Genomic DNA, 17,340 nt, shown 5'->3' with positions numbered 1-17,340 from the left:
AGACCTCAGTAATGCCTTCTTTTGGTTTGGTCATGAAACTCTCATATTCTGACACCAAGATCCTTCTATGGTTAGATCTTACCTCTTCAGTTCCTTTACACAAGATATCAATCATTTCCCATATTTGTTTGATTGACTCACAATTGATAATGTTTTTTACATCACATTATCAAGAGACTCAATGAGTATGAGTTGTAAGCCACTTGTTAGGCATGAAATGCAACACAGAGGAGGGGTGAATGTGTTTTCATGAATTTGAATAATCTTTTGACTTAATGAACAAAAGAGTTGTATGGAATTGTACAGATAAAATACTGAATGTAAACACACAAGCGGATTATCAAAAACTCACTTGATTTATATTAAATCAAATTTGTCTTGCTATAAATCTGTGTTCTTAGAAATAAGAACTCAGCTTCTACTCTTGAGAGAATACAAGATATTTACTAGATCTCTTTGTTACTTCTCAACAAAGGACCCATGACATGCTTTATAGATCAACATGCATGGTTTTACAAAACTTGCACTAAAATGGACTAACACGGTTTCTAAAGCTATTTTGTACATTTTCATTTCCAGTGTTAGAAAATCTATGCAGAATATATTAGGTCTGTGACCCTCCTTTGTCCAGTTCATCTTAGCCCTTGATCTTGTATTCTTCAAGCTGTATTTGTAGGCTTTCCAATTCAGTGATAGAATTATTTGTTGACTGATAATCTTGGATCTTCAAGTTGTCTGGATTCTGAATTATGAAGTTGTTTGTCGAGAACTCTTTTGTTCTGTAAAGATGTCATATATTGATAAGTAAAATGACTTATCGATATCTTGAGTTCTCTACATGTGTTTTTGACTTTTTGAGGTTTCCAGTTCTCTACAAGTAGAATGACTTGTCGATATTTCCATTTCTTTGCATAAGATTTTGACTTGTCGATATCTGTAGTTCTCTACAAGAAGATTTGAGTTATCGATATCTCTAGTTCTCTACATGAAGAATTTACTTGTCGATATCTCCAATTCTTTACATGGACTTTTTGACTTGTCAAAATCTTAGTTCTCTACATGCAGATTGACTTGTCGATATCTCTTGGGACTTCTCTATAAGTCATTTTAGACTTCTCGACATAATTCTCAATATTCCTTAATCTGTGACTTATCGATATCTGACTTAGAACATTTTTTCCTAGAACAACATTATTCAACTCCAAGCTTCTATATTTTTCTTTGAGGCATGAACAGGATTTATCTTCTTCCAGAGTTTATTCCTTAACTTGATGGTTGTTCATAGAAAAATTCTCCAGTATAATCTACTTAACATTTTTACAGACTCAATAAATAAAATTACAGAATACAATTAGATTACCATACAACTTATCCTTAAGGTTGTCAAGATGACTTAGTCTTGTTATTACAGGTATGTCTTGCACAATAATAACTAAAGGTCACGGTATATACATACCAACTAACACATACATCTCTCTTTTCACTGCTAGTTTTCCAAAAAAAATGATCAAATCTTGTCTTTGATGAAATCTGCAGCCTCCATTCCAACCTCGTCAAGCTTGTCCATTGTATATGTCAACCAAGTCTTGGTCGCCAATTAAATAGTGTAAGATATGAACATTAATTTGCATAATAACACCAAGATAATAATTGGAATACAAAGAAAACTGAAAACAACTTACAATATATTTCATAGTGTCATAGTTTGTATAATCCATAATGTCATTAGTACCTGTGGAAATCACAAGAAGATAGAGAAGAAGTGTGTATAGAAATATTCCCTTCCAATCATTGTGCTACCTAAAAGGATATAGGAATTCTTCCATTATTATCATGTTCGAGGAACAACAATTATTCACAAAATTCATACGCAAGGGGATATAACTTCGTAGATAATTTCCGAATGTAAATTAGATTAGATAGTTTTTTCAGTAGATTTATAGTAATTAAAATAAATTACAGAAGGACTGTGAGCAGATTACAAATGCAACAGCAAACGTAATAGGAGTTAAGACGTACAGAGCTTTGTAGAAGCATATGCAACTAAAAGACAGAATACTTAAATTTAACCTAAAACTATGTTTAGGTACTCCAAAACACATCATATTCAAACTAGTGAAACTACTTACTCGAACAAGTAATGACATTTTTTATGATCTATATAACTAGCACATTCTAGCAAGTTGGAGGAATTAAATAGATATGTTTAACATGTTATTAATAACTTATAGGTAAAAGTATCTATTAAAACAAGAAACTAAAAAAATGTGTGTAGGAACCAATGAGCTCTACCGCAAATAAATTATACTAACATCCACTGTAATCAATGAGCTCTGAAAGCAAAAATGTGGCTATGTACTAAACCAAAACACAAATTCATACAAGTTGGTCGACTACAAGGTATAACCAAATTGATTCTGCGCAAAGGGACCTGATATAAAAGAAGCAATTAGGAAGAATGGTCCTCACATGAAATATTTGAAACCCCAACACTCCATATGCCAGGGGTAGAGCATACTCCACAAAAAGGATCTTTGAATTACTTTACTACCTCTGAAGGAAGCCGATTAATCTACATAATGAATTTGAGCATACATACATTATTGAGTTATAAAATGAATTAATGAGTCGACATAAACCACATGTGTACACCCTCACTCAAGCAAAAAACAATATGAATTAGGTAACACTTGGGTTGTTGGCATACTTGAGATGCATACTAGGCATACTTAAGATGTAATTTCAAGCTCCCATTAGCACTTTCAGTATCTTTTCTTGCTTGTACAAGTTCCTACGATATAAAAACAATTTTAATGCCTTTAAGGGGTTTCTGAATAACAGATGTACATGACTAAAAGTATTAGTTAATAAAGAGAAAATTAAGCAAAGAACATATTCAAGTCAAACCAAACACCAATCAAGCAAATCTAAGAACACTTTCCATTGATTCCAGGCTCTCGATCTGTTCAAGTAAGTTGTTAGGATATTATTAAATTCGGGAAAAAAGCACTTACTAATCGAATCGAACGAAATCGAAACGTAATTCAAATCCAACCAACCACAAAATACCAAAATTCAAATGTATATATATATATTGAAAAAATAATTAGGGATTTAAATAAATTCAAAGAAAGAGAGAAACACATATAAATAGACACACATAGAGAGAGAGAGACACATGCGCACATATCTTAAATATTAGTAGACAAATTAGGTTTAAAAATTAAACTTTTACGAACATACCAACATAATTGCATGTATTGAAACTCAAATCACTATCTTATTTTAAAAATAATAACACAATATACATTTATAAAAGCAGATTTAACCGGGACTGAAAATAGGCAATTTATAACATCCAAACAATTTTATTTGGAAAGATGCAAATTACAAAAGTTATGAATGACTTTAATCTTGCAAAAATGCTATGACTCATGAAAATAAATATATGACTGACATAAAATGTGAGCAACCAAAACATAATTTAATTAAGTTACTAACTAGATTGTTGTTTAATTTTTTTTAAGTAAACACCTGAAAGGCTAGCAAAATATTATCACAAATCAAATCTCTCGAGATGATCATTCAATTTTGGTATTATACTCGATTTATAGATATGATTCATTTTATATGAAAGATGTACTTATTTCAAAGTCACATCAATAATTTACGTATATCACATAATTTGACATATTAAAGGGAGGAATTTAATAAATATGTTAAAAGTTAAAAGTATTATGTAAATAAATGATCTTTTCAGGAAGTATAAAATGATTCAATTTTTGAGGTAAAAGAAATCAACATGAGTTTTACGGGCACAACTAAAATATAAGTATTTATAAAACATCATGATTAAAAATGAAGAAGATGATATAGATACGTACCTTATAATATTAAAAATCATGGTCGTTTTTCTACGGTTGTCGATTTCTCACTTTAATAAGCTTATACAGTTTTACTTTCAATTGAATATAGGAAGAAGAAAAAACTTCAACCTTCGATCATAAGCACACCTCATACCTTGTAATGGAACAAGCCTTAACTTTAACCACTTGAATTTTGATGCCAAATAAACCTTCAAATTTAGTCTCCTCTAATAAAAATACACCATCAAACTAACGAATCAAAGAGTATTTCGTGCTGATAACGTGTTAGAAATATATTATAATAACTATGTAATAGATATGTGAGAAAGAGAGAGATTAAAAAGAGAATATTGTATCCATTCAAGTGTGTATATAATCATGCTCACATATAGTGTCTATTTATAGGCTTGCAAATAAAAGGTTACAAGTACTTAAAAAGACAAGAGTCATATGAATACAAAAAGTCAAAGGTCTAGAGTTAAAAATTTGGAAAAGTCAAAAGTCTAGAAACATGAATGGCCAAAGAAAATCCACATTATCAATAAATTCATGTATACAAGTTGGTAACCCGTGCGAACCACGAGCCCGAAATTAAAAATAATAGTATCACATTATTATTTGCATAAAACGGAAACTCATAATTCGTGCAAAATACGTGCAAAATACAGATCTAAATATAATATATAAAATGTTGTTAAAATATATAGTTAAAAAATTCAAAATTAAGTGTAACTCTAAAATTTCACCGTATAGTTCTAGTTATGCATGCACCTAATTATTTACTTATTCAAATCTGACATGTTAACTTACTAATACGATTATTTTAAAGTAAACTGACGCTTGGATGTTCAGCAACAAATAAAAATTGAAGAAAAATAAAATTTACAGATAGTAGAACTTAATTTTTGTTAGTTGAGATTTTATTACATAAAATTTTAAAAATAGTAGTATATTTTTTTAGAGAGTACCAAGATTTGGGACCTAAACATGGTTTCGCTTATTATTATATATAGTTGATAGTTGATAACCCGTGCGAAACACTGGCCCCGAGACTAAATATATCGAATTAATATTTGTAGGGAATTATTCATAATCTGTGTGAAACACGAATTAAAATTAATATATTAATGGCACTTGCAAAAAATAATTATGTGGTTAAAAAGAATCGAATCAGTTATGAAATTTTCAACTATAATTCTAGTTTTGCATTGTTTTACTTGATATAGAAATCTAACATATTAGTTTTATTTTTGTGAAATGAATTTTATATCTATCTTATGAACCAAATATTTGTTATCTAGATAATTTAATATTACTTCATAATTATCTTATAATTAGCCTTTTCAATAAAGTTTATTTAATATTACCTAATTATCGATAAAAATTAATTTACAAATTAAAAACAAATAGATGTTATAAAACTTAATTTATTATTACTTATATAATCTAAATACAGCCCATAAATTTGTTATTGTTAAAATATGTTTTTTAATTTTAAGTAAATAAATGTTGTGATGGACAGTAACAAATACGATCGTTAAATCAATAATTTTCAGTTTAAAATTTAATAAATGTTACTAAAGTCATTTGCTATTACTTAATTATTTTTAAATTAATCCAATTTAAAAGTAAACTGACACTAGGATTGACACTAACTAATAGAATATAAAGTTTATAGAGAATAGAAGTCAATTTGTGTTAATAGTTTACTTTGCAGTTAGTAGTTTTTGAAAATAAAAGTAAATATATGTTATTTTACTTAATTTAACGTAACTTAATAAATTTTTAATATAATTTATAAATAAATAAATAAAATTTACAGATAAAATTTATAAAGAATGTAAGTCGATTTGTGTTAAAAACAAAGTTTACGGACAACAGAAGTCAACTTATGTGTACCAAAATTTGGTACTTTAATACTTTTAACACCAAATTATACATGATTTCGTTTATTAATAAATAGTATAAATATAGGCATAATTTGTTAAAGGGTCAAAACAATGTTTCATCAATTCAAATAAACCCTTCTCTTTCCCGTAAACCGCAAACAAAACCAGAGATCATAAATTCATTATAGATGATAATGAATGATTGGTTTTTATGCTCTCCATATTTTTTCCAAATTAATGGTAGAAAAATTTCCGAATCCATCAAAAGAGAGGGTTTGAATTGTCCAACAATGATGCAAATGTACAATTAGTATTTTTTACTCATACTTGAAGCTCAAAAACACTGTACATTAGTGAAGGACAGTGACTTTATAAAAGTGAATGGTGCCTGTTTCCGTTCCAAAAAAGAACAATTAGTTAGATAATTAAGTAGACTATTGTTTAATAATCTAGCAATCGTTTTTCCTTAAAGCAGTTGGACACTATTCTGTGGTTCCATTCCAACAGGTTTCAAAACGTGTGTCGATGTTTTCTCTCCCGATCATTGTCATTTAGATTTCAGCTCTTGCACGTCTCTCACCTGGTCCTGCTCCCATCTGAACAATTTAAACAGATGAACGTAGCCCCATTTGGCACCACCAAACCCACACACACAAAACACTTGCCGAAATGATATCCTTAGGTTCATTAACTACTCTTCCGCTTCTAGTCGAAAACACTGTGTCTCAGTTTACAAACAAAAATTACTTGTCTTCTGTAGTCACAAGTGGTAGAAAAAATGAATCAAGTGTTCAATATCCAAGTTGTCTTTCAAAATTGCAAGAGGCCATTCCAGCGGAAACTTCCGATACTGAGGTTCGACAACTACCAAAGAGACTTAGACCAGAACTAATGCCAAATCATGTAGCAATCATTATGGATGGTAATCGACGGTGGGCGCGCCAGCAAAATTTACCTGTATTTCGTGGTCATGCTGCTGGTAAAGAGACATTAAAAGAACTCACTCGGTTATGCTCCAAATGGGGAATCAAAGTCCTCAGTGTTTTTGCATTTTCTACTGAGAACTGGTCTAGGCCCAAAGTGAGTCAGTAATACATCTGTTAGCCTCAAGTCCTTAACACTACTTCTGATATAACTAAATACAAGTATTACGTTTAACATAGTTTAGTTTGGTGCAGGAAGAGGTAAGCTTTTTGCTGCAGCTAATTGAGGAGGTGCTCAAATCAGATTTGGAAGAGTTTATGCGGTATTATATCTAGTACAACTGTGTTTTTATATATTAACCTCTTGTTGTATAATCGGCCTCTTAACGTTCATATTATTTTTGAACTCCAACAGGTCAGGAAATCGGATATCGGTCATGGGAAACAGGAAAATGCTCTCCAAATCATTACAAGAATCCATAGCTCGAGCAGAAGAGACAACAAAGGCCAACACTGGAACTCTACTAAACTTAGCAATAAACTATGGAGGTCGATACGACATTGTACAAGCTTGCAAAGCAATTTGTAGAAAAACCATGAGCGGACAGCTTCATTTAGATGACATTGATGAGACTGTCTTTGAACAAGAACTAGAGACAAGGTGCACACAGGACTTCCATAATCCTGAATTGCTCATACGTACTAGTGGTGAACGTCGAATCAGCAACTTCTTCTTGTGGCAATTGGCCTACTGTGAACTATATTTTGCAGATAAAATGTTTCCTGATTTCGGGGAAGAGGATTTCATTGAGGCTTTAAGCTCATTTCAGAATAGGCAAAGACGGTTTGGTGGAGATAATTATCAGAAGGTGTATACTTCCTAATAAAAATAAACTTAAGTATTAGTTAGAATACACTTAACATCTTGTATATATAATATACATATGAATCTCAGATGAAATGAACCTTAAATTACTTGGTTTAACAATCTTATACTATTCTTCTTACTTTTGAAATTTTAAGAGATATTGAAGGTGGCACAATTTTGTCAGTTAAATGCCTAATTAACAGCTATAGAATTTAAATTCTGTGATTCACAGTCGATTAAGAGTATAAGTTTTATTTTGTTGTGGTTCATCTTTATAAGTTACAAGTATGGTTTGGTGATTTTTTTTAACAGTTCATACGTACACACGCATCTTCATAGTAGAACCAACATATTTTTTAAGTAATTAAAATAACAAATAATTGCAGAACTATGTTTTCAAGTTTTTATAAGAGCATATTTGTTATTACAGAACATGCAGTATCTTACAATTTTAAAGTTCTGAAATTTTGTGGCTACAATTCTGTATTTCTGCAATGTTATGACTCTTCTATTGTGTAAATTTCATCATCCCTGACCAATTCTGCAGTCCAATCAAAACTCATGAGTTTGCAATTTTCTGCTTTTCTGAAAAAAAATCCACAGGGTCCGAGATTCATTTGAACCCTTGAAAACAAATAGCAACCATACAGATACTTGATCAACGCAACAAGTACAAATATTATACAACCGTACATATTTGTTGAGGCAACAATTAAAATGAAGCACATCTACTGCAAAAGTCCTTGTAACATTATAAATTTAACTAATGAGAAATCCTGAAACATAAGCATAACACATTATTTAATAACAAATCTAACATCTCACACAACCAATTCAACTTTGACAAAAAATGATTTCCGCAACTTACGTCTGAAAAAAGAAAAGGATTCTTCAACTATCACTCGATCAAATATGTTTTCTAACATGCAAAAGTTAATTGTCATTAACCTTTACCAGACCATTTCAAACTATTATATAATTTTAGGCAAAATTTAAGTGTATTCCACTTAGTTCTTAAGTACTCCCTCCGTTCCTAAATACTTTTCTCGTTTGTGTTGAACACGTTTGCCAATACACACTTTTGATTGTTAATATCTTTAATTTCGTATTAGAGTATTAAATATAAAAACTTCATTGTATTAAAGTACTCGTAAATACGAATCCAATAGGATCACTCATAACTATATTTGATCTTATAGATTAGACGTAAATTAGTAGTCAATCGCTTACCATTGAATAGTGTAAAAAGTCAAAACGGGAATATTTTTTGGGACGAAGGGAGTAGTACTTAACGCATTAAATGCAGTACAATATATTTATGACTTGTATAATATTATTGATAATTGTAGTATCACACATCCGAAAATTGTAGTACAATTCAGAATTTCTTCGAATATGTACTTGAATTCATTCGAGATGTGAAGTCCATCCGAACCGTCCAATGAAGAATAAGAGGAGAGCAAAGCGCCAATGGACACCCGCGTGGAAACATTCTCATTTTATATTCTTTTTTTTGGATTTTCTTTTTTCTTATCAACATAGAGTAGGAACTAGATCGGAGAATTTATGGAGGAAATCAGGTTTTAAATTCCCAGAAACCGCACGATTGTCTTCTTTTGAGATGTCCAAGAGAAAAGAAACAAGAGCGTGATTCTGTTCTTGTTAGGTCTAAATACAATGAACTTTATTTGTGGAACAAGTTCATTTCAACCATCAAAATTCTCCGGAAAAGAGATTCCAGGTTTCCGGAGAAGAAATTGTAGATGGCTGGATATATAATATATAATACAAAAATTTAGTATAAGAATAATATATCAAAATATATGTGTTGTAAGTAGGGGTGTGCATTCGGTTATAACCGAACCAAACCGAATTTTTTTTCGGAACCGAAACCGAAATATTGAAAAAAAGCTTACCGAAAACCGAACCGAAATATATTCGGTTATAAACCGAACCGAAATAAAAAAATTCGGTTATTACCGAAAACCGAATCCTAAAACCGAATTTTAAAAAAAATGGTTCAAATTGCAAAAAAAAACATTCAGAAAAATTAAGTTGCCACGAATTACTACATATTTCACAAATTCCAAATTAAAACATTGAGAAATTTAGATTATTAGATAGTCTTAAATTTCAAAATAACAGTAAAAAAAATCAGTGAATCCCCTGTCCAAAGGTAAATTGCCACCTGCAAGACTCCAGGAGCAGCTGTGCTTCTTGCTCCTATGAATCAATCGATTGTGGATTCATTATAATGAATTGATTGTTGAGAGGTGAAGTTAAAGTCGTGAGAGTAGATTGCTATAGGAGAGAGTTAGTCTGTGTATTTTACCTAATGTTAGCTACTAACTATACCAAGTATAACTTATTAATAATACTAATATTTGATTAATATTAATATTTTCAGAAAATCGGTTAATTTTTCGGTTTTTCGGTTAACTGCAGTTAATAACCGAAAAACCGAAATTCAGAAATTTAACTACCGAAAACTGAACCGAAATTTACATTTTGGTTAACCGAACCGAAAAAATATCGGTTATTCGTTTTGGTCTTCGGTTAACCGAACCGCCTAGTTGTAAGGGTCTAACATTTGTGGTTAACATTGTACGCAACTTAAGAAGGACACTTGGGTTATATGTCGAGTTCCCGTGTCGGATACTTGGACACACATAACCCATATCGGACACACAAACTCTTCCATACTAAAATAAATTTTTTTCTTCAGAAATTGTAGTCAAAATCTATTATAGCAAACTGTATTCACAAAATAAGTACCTTTGTCTGTTAATTACTACAAAACTATTGATTATCGTATTCATTTTTGCATAAACTAAAATATTTTAATTGTATTTTTGTGTTTTAGATTAATAAATGATACATTTGATTTATTTTTCATGCAATTTTTGATTTTGTTAGTAGGTTTTGTTATGTTTAACAGGATATATATATATATATGAAATTTTTGTTTATTTTTCCCGTATCCCCTCGCACCCGTATCCCCATATTATTATATTTTTTGAATTCCCGTATCAACGAATTACGCACTCGCACTCCCACACCCGTGTCCTTACCCGTGTCCTTGCTTCCTAGAACACAACTCTATAATTTTACTTCAATGATATAAAACTATCACAGGGACATTCAAGAAAGCAAAAGATCATAAGCGCATGTTCATAGAAAAAAAAAAGATAAAATGAGCAAAGGAAACTTAAAATCGGGGACTTAAAGTGAATCCATTCTTATGATCTTTATTAAAACAAATAAATAAGTTTTTGTTAGTATTAATTATTTATAAAGTCAGTATTTGCATAATATTTATGCATATAGGAATATACAGCAGTTCCGTTACTTACGGTTCAGAAAGATCAATCTTACATAGCATAATCCAAGCTTTGATTGAAAACCAACACATTCATTTTGGTTTCCAACAAAAGCTTAAGCTGAACCAATCATTCGGTCGGTTTTTTGATTAGGTTATTTAAGCTTTTCTCCTTCTGTGTGGTTTTTCGGTTTATTTCATTATATTTTCTGATTCGGTTTATTCTGGTCAACCATAGTTATTACTCTGTGCCTGGAAACAAAAAGACCAAAAATGTGAATGATCCCAAGGATAGTAAAATAATCTAGAAGCTGTGTCGGTGCTGAATACATACATACATGTATATACTTTTCAAGATTAATTTTGGCAATTTTTAACGATATTTAGACATGATGTAATTAATAATTATTACTTTTTGCTATTTCATAATTTGAATATTTTATAAACAGTTACAGTTTATGTGCAAGTTGTACAGCATAAGAGCAGAGTTACATGTGGTGCAGTGCAGATAGAGCCAATTTTACCTAATTTTGCCAAGCACAACCTTGGCTACGTACGCAGCCACCAAGCTCCTCACCATGCTTAAGAATTCACTTGAGGAATAAATTAAACTTCCTTGAATGGAAGTATCCTGTCTTCGTTAAAACAGTGATATACCGCTATTTGTTGAAAAGTTTGTCTTGAATGGTAGTTATATGTTGCTTGCTCAAGATTGTTAGTCCCTTTCGTAATCTTTATACTCCTTCCAAACTGGTATTGACCTGTACATGCAAAGATGCTTAACTTATTTTGATATTATTTATTGTTCTAAATGCAAGCAGATGCTCAATATGATGTATGCTAATCAGCTAAAGACAACACCAACTATATTGTTATTTGGGTTCATTTCGAGCTAGTGCTGGAGCAAGAGTGGATAATAACGAGAACTGTTGATTGTTGAATTGAAAAATACTAACATAAAATTTACTAATAACATTAGCTACACGGCTATTAATAACGACTGTCATTATTATCAAAATATATTTCAGCAATAGTAGAAGAATATTTTAAAAATATAACTACATAATCAGACCAACTACTCTTTTTGAAATAATTAAAAACCTTCAGAATATATCCTCACAAGGATTATACATGTATACTGGGGGCTGGGGGATCAATGACTTATTTAGGCTCATTTCAACTTAGTGTTGTAGTAGCGGGGGATAATACCAATAGCAACTGTTGACTGTCGAACTTGAACTTTAAAAATTGAGTGTTTATTTTATAATTTAAAATGAAATACAGATTATTTAATTACTCAACTCTAAGCTTTTTTAAAAGTTCGTCACTACACTAAAACATTTATGTTTTCATAGTAACTTTACAACTCTTGTGTCCTTCTATCAGCTTATATCTACCACAAATTACTACAAAAATATAATATACACTAAACAATTCCGCTTAAAAAAAATATTCGGAAGTAGAAAAGTAATTTGAGAAAATTATTTATAAATAATTTTATACCCATATCCTTGGAAATTTCAATTTAATTTTAAGCACATATCCACTTTATGCACACTTCATTGTTTTGTCAATTACATCCATAAAAGAAAAATGTACAGTTTACATTATATATAGAGGAAGTAAAATCTAACAAAAGAAAAATATCATTTTCTTGATCTCTACCACGATCGTGAATATTCTTAAGAAACTTGTTATCTGATACAATTAAAATTTATACTAAAATACAAGTAACTTTATAACTAAATAATACATAAAAATAAATACAAACAAAATTTAAAATTCCGAGCTCCACATCACTCCTAACTCATACTCCCTCAGTCCCATTCATTTCTCTACGTCTACTTTTTGCACGCATTTCAATGTTCAAATATCATATAGTTGCATAATATTTTTTTGAAATTTTTTTTTTCTGAATAAAAATTTAAACATTAAACTTCTATTCAGAAAAAAAAATTCAAAAAAATATTATGCAACTATACAATATTTGAACATTGAAATGCGTGCAAAAAGCAAACGTAGAGAAATTAACGGGACAGAGGTAGTAGTTACTAATAAAATAGGGACGGGTTAAACAAAACATTAAGCTAATCTGGTCACATTGTCACCAGATAAAATTACCTTTAGAATAGTCATTCCTGTAAGCTATTAAACTTTTAATGCCTCAAGTTACTGACCATTTTCTAAACTAAAAATTAAAAAAATTCTACTAACACTATCGACATGTTTAGTCATGCATTTTTCAACTGATCTAACCTACTCGCACATCTATAGTTATAGGAGAAATACACACTCAGGAAAGAACTACAGTAGAAATATTTTTGCTTAAAGCTTTATACGAGAGAATCTCTAGCCTGCCCGTTTCTATATGCGATTTATACAAGATCATAAAAGACTCCTAGTGTCTTTTTTTTACTAGTCTTGTACTGATTTGCTCGAATTAGTGTTACCTCATAGTGGCATCACCAATTCAGAACTGCATACTGCCAAATTGTCAACCCTCTATTATATTCAGCAAGGATGTATTACTACAATACCTTTTCTACATAATGATTCTATTGATCTTTTTCATTAATATTACTTGTTAAATTGGAGACTTGTAGTGGATAAAAATTAACTATAGGTGGAAGGTTCAGTTAAAATAGACAGGGCGTATATGAATGTTTATTGTTTAACTTGATGCTTGGATTGTAGCTCTCTAATTTAGATATACGGGCTGTCTCTACTATCACACATCCAAGTAAGGCTTGGACTGGCAACTAGCACATTAGCGAGAAGATGAGTAATATTTGATATCTTCTATGCTAATATTCATTCCTAGTTGACTTGAATACTTGATTAAACTAGAAATTTTTAGTACAAATTTACAACATTCTTAATGAACTGGGTAGGCAGAGATGGGAAGGTAAACCAAACCAGAACTTAATGTCTCCTCGTAGATTACACCAGGTCATAGGTAGGAAATGCCTGAAGCTATTACTCCTGCAAATGAGATAAAAATAAAAATCAGATAAAGGTTGAAATACTGCTTTTTGTAGATATATTTCAATCATCTTGATACTACTACAAATTATCATCTTGTCCATATAACCATTACCGAAAACCAAAGATAATTATATAGCACCATTTCAACTTCTTTTGTTATTATCTAAATAATAAAAAATCAAGAGAGCCAACATCATGAATGAGAAGAGGTGCAAGAAATAATCATTAGTTTTACATTTCCATTTCATTAACACCCAGTCACAGCAAGCACAACACAAGGTAGCTAGCATGTTTATTATTATTTATTTGAGCACTAACAAAAATAACTTGGTATGGTTTCTCACTTGTCTTCTTCATCTTTTGACTTTTGCTACCTCTTCCAACACCAGAAGCATGTAATGCCTTTCCCAATTATTCACAATTCTTAGCTCACAAGACAAGTACGCTAAATAATATGTTTGTAGTGATAAGCAAACCACAATATTTACAATACGAATTTTACCATTTCAATAATCAGCAAAAGCAAAACAGATTTATTAAGAGCAATAACAAGACAAGAATTTTTTTCCTTTTCTGCTAATTTTTCTTCACAAAGATGACAATCACAAGTTCACATCAAGCATAAAGCTGTATAATACTAAAGAATGCTTTTAAATATTGAAGATATCTCTTCTCTGCTCCAGATTAACAGGAAGGAGGAAAACAAATACTTATAAGAAAATGGTTTTGAAGGAGGATATCAAAAGTAACTAAATGCATGAACATACCTTCCCTGCTCCAGATTAACAGGAAGGCGAAGAATATATACATATAAGTATAAAGTAGTTTAATAGGAGAATATCAAGCAAAACCAGTGCCATTACCCCAAAATCTATGAGGAGAGCTCCGCAAGCACAACCAAAGCGTTCTTTGACAGATAAAAGCATGCAAAATACACTTGAATCTGTGCTTAAAATTAGTCGCACCAGTGAGCTTCCCGAATAGCAAAATTAATAGTGTATGATCTTAGCCAATCTTGCTTTTGACTGGAGTTTCCTAGCTTCTTGAGTAAAACCTGAACCGCGAAGTCCATCAATCACAGCCCGCTGGGCAGATTTTAGAACTCTCATGTTACCTCTTATACAAGATAGCATAAGTTTAGATGCACAACGGAATCTTCCTGCCATGCAAAGATTGTGCACCAAGGAGGTGTAGGTATAGGAATCCTTGAATTCCATACTCTCAAATAACTTTAATGCACGATCAATATGACCAGCTTTACACAGTCTGTCAACCAAGCAATTGTAAGCAACCAAGTTTGAGTCAAACCCCATTGTATTCATATTATTCAGATGTCTTTGGGCCCCTTCAATATTACCAGATTTACATAACCCATCAATAATAATTGTGTGGGTATACTTGTCACATTCCATACCTTCTTCTTCAATCTTGTCTAACAGTTGAAAGACATCTTCTAACTTGCCCTCTTTACAATATAAATTTATAAGGGTATTATATGAAACTATATCCAAACTAATTCCACTAGTAATCATTTGCCCGAAGCATTCATTCGCCTCATTCATTCTGCCAGCTTTGAGTAAAGCACCGATAACTGTACAGTATGCAAAGGCATCAAATGTATATCCATTCCTCTTCATCTCCGAGAAAATCTCAAACCCTTCTACAAATTTTCTAGACATAAAACAGCATTTCATTACTGTAGTATAAGTAATAGCATTAGGAATTCGACCCGATACCTCTAGCTCTTTAAGAATCCTTCTTGCTGTACCTAACCTACGTGACTTGCAGAGCCCATTAATAAGTATATTGTATGTAAACAACTCGGGAACGAACCCACCTCTTTGCAGATTCCTGAATAGCATAAGGGCATTATTGATATATCCATTTTTGCATAGTCCATCTATCATAATATTAAAAGTAGCTGGATGAGGTGGAAGATTGTTCAAAATTATGTCTTGGAAAACCCGATTGGCCTCATCCGGCTTTCCTAATTTAAAAAAGCAATTCATCAACGTATTGTAACTCCAAACATCAGGTCGGACACCTGTCTGAAGCATTTCGTCAAACAAATTAAAGAAACGAGTCAGTAAACATCGCCTAGCAGCACCAGCCATCAGCGAGTTAAATGTTACAACGTTCGGATGTATCCCAGCCTCTTTCATCCTATAAAGAACCGAGTATCCTGCATCAAGCCCAATAAACCGACAATATGCGGCGACAAGCGTGTTGTAGGTTACAACATCTGGCAATACTCCAATCCGTATACCACTTATCAAAACTACTTCAGCTTTCTGCAATTGCTGAACTTTACACAAAGAATCTATACAAATATTCAGTAACTTTGTAGACAATCTCCTACCCATTATTCCTTTTTATCGTCACTTCGCCCAAAATGATCAAAATGAGCCGCAAAACCTCATAAAAAATACAACTTTACACCACCCACAAGCACATTTCTTCGTAAAAAGCAAATTCCACTAGAAAAATAATCAAACCCCATTAAAAAAAACTATAGATACAAGTTCCAGCAAAATGAACAATCATATAAAAACCCAATTTTAAAAACCAGTCACATAGGCAATTTAACAAACACCTGGAAGGCAAAACACCCAATTTAAAGAAACCTTGTCAAAACCATACAAAAATAAAATAATGAATTAAAAGGCCACTTGGGGTTTACATATGTATAGCCAAGAATTCAAGAAGATATGTGTGTGTATAGATTGAAAGCAAAGATTTGGGGTTTATGTATGTATAGCTACTGATAGAGTAAAGAATTTACAGACCCGAGTCATAATCTCCTTTTAAATCTGAGTTGATTTGATTTGTCTTTGGTTGAATCTTTTAGCGGCATTGGTGAGAGTTGTTCGAGTGTGTGTAAATTGTAATGTATTAAACGGACCCGATATGTTTCTGAACAGTGAGCATGTAATTAGCGCCGAGAGCAGCGTTTTAATATGAACGTAATTCAATAAGAGTTTACTGGAGCCTAAATTTTTATTTTATTTATTCAAATATCCTCTTCAAATTTTAAGACGTTATTGTCTCAGTTTCGGGGATCATCCTTCGGTTCAAATAACAAATTTTATTTTACGAAGGAAATGCATTTCTTCTAAAATTGTATCTCGGTATAATTTATGCTCGAGATTGTATTTCTTCGACAAAAAAAATGAAAAAAAATTACGAGTCGAGTTAGACAGGCTTGTATTTTACACTTAATCGAGTGTAATTCTCTACCCGAACTCGTATTTTACACGTAATACTCTACCTCAATTAATTTATTATTTTTGGTAAGTTTATTTCATAAATGTTTCTCATTTTAGTCTTTTAATTTTTCATAAGTTATATATAAAAAAGGCTTTTAATATCATAATTTTAAGAAAAATGATTCAAAACAACACAATCGAAAAACTTATCTTCGGTCATTAATGCAAGATAAACATGTGTTTATATAAATTTTTGAAACAAGTGTATTCTTAATGTGTGAAGA

General features: G+C 31.3%; 2 protein-coding genes across 6 annotated transcripts; one reads left to right on the top strand and one right to left on the bottom strand.

Annotated features, from left to right (window-relative positions):
- Window positions 1–6,340: 6,340 nt before the first annotated feature.
- Window positions 6,341–7,671, top strand: LOC141707251 (uncharacterized). Its single transcript, XM_074510304.1, has 3 exons — window positions 6,341–6,835; window positions 6,934–7,001; window positions 7,094–7,671. Exons 1-3 carry the CDS (start codon window positions 6,425–6,427, stop codon window positions 7,560–7,562), a joined length of 948 nt encoding a protein of 315 aa, XP_074366405.1. The 5' UTR covers window positions 6,341–6,424; the 3' UTR covers window positions 7,563–7,671.
- Window positions 7,672–7,974: 303 nt separating this feature from the next.
- Window positions 7,975–16,808, bottom strand: LOC141707250 (uncharacterized). 5 transcript variants are annotated; one of them, XM_074510302.1, is made up of 4 exons: window positions 14,714–16,808; window positions 13,782–13,847; window positions 11,390–11,626; window positions 7,975–8,087 (listed from the first exon to the last, which is right to left on the bottom strand). In XM_074510302.1, exon 1 carries the CDS (start codon window positions 16,211–16,213, stop codon window positions 14,840–14,842), a length of 1,374 nt encoding a protein of 457 aa, XP_074366403.1. In that variant the 5' UTR covers window positions 16,214–16,808; the 3' UTR covers window positions 7,975–8,087; window positions 11,390–11,626; window positions 13,782–13,847; window positions 14,714–14,839. The 5 variants fall into 5 exon arrangements, with proteins under 5 accessions (XP_074366403.1, XP_074366401.1, XP_074366402.1 ...); XM_074510300.1 differs by having other exon boundaries at window positions 8,012–8,131; XM_074510301.1 differs by having other exon boundaries at window positions 8,060–8,170.
- Between the last annotated feature and the right edge of the window lie 532 nt (window positions 16,809–17,340).

This window comes from Apium graveolens, chromosome 2, assembly GCF_009905375.1.
Source record: "Apium graveolens cultivar Ventura chromosome 2, ASM990537v1, whole genome shotgun sequence".
Classification (NCBI taxonomy): Eukaryota; Viridiplantae; Streptophyta; class Magnoliopsida; order Apiales; family Apiaceae; genus Apium; species Apium graveolens.
This window is presented reverse-complemented; position numbering and strand designations above follow the sequence as displayed.

Excerpts from the sequence above, each read along its gene's own strand:
- LOC141707251 (XM_074510304.1), top strand. The coding sequence starts at position 6,425 with ATGATATCCTTAGGTTCATTAACTACTCTTCCGCTTCTAGTCGAAAAC. Across the intron at positions 6,836-6,933 it reads AGAACTGGTCTAGGCCCAAA|GAAGAGGTAAGCTTTTTGCT; the intron begins GTGAGTCAGTAA and ends AGTTTGGTGCAG. Across the intron at positions 7,002-7,093 it reads GATTTGGAAGAGTTTATGCG|GTCAGGAAATCGGATATCGG; the intron begins GTATTATATCTA and ends GAACTCCAACAG.
- LOC141707250 (XM_074510302.1), bottom strand. The coding sequence starts at position 16,213 with ATGGGTAGGAGATTGTCTACAAAGTTACTGAATATTTGTATAGATTCT.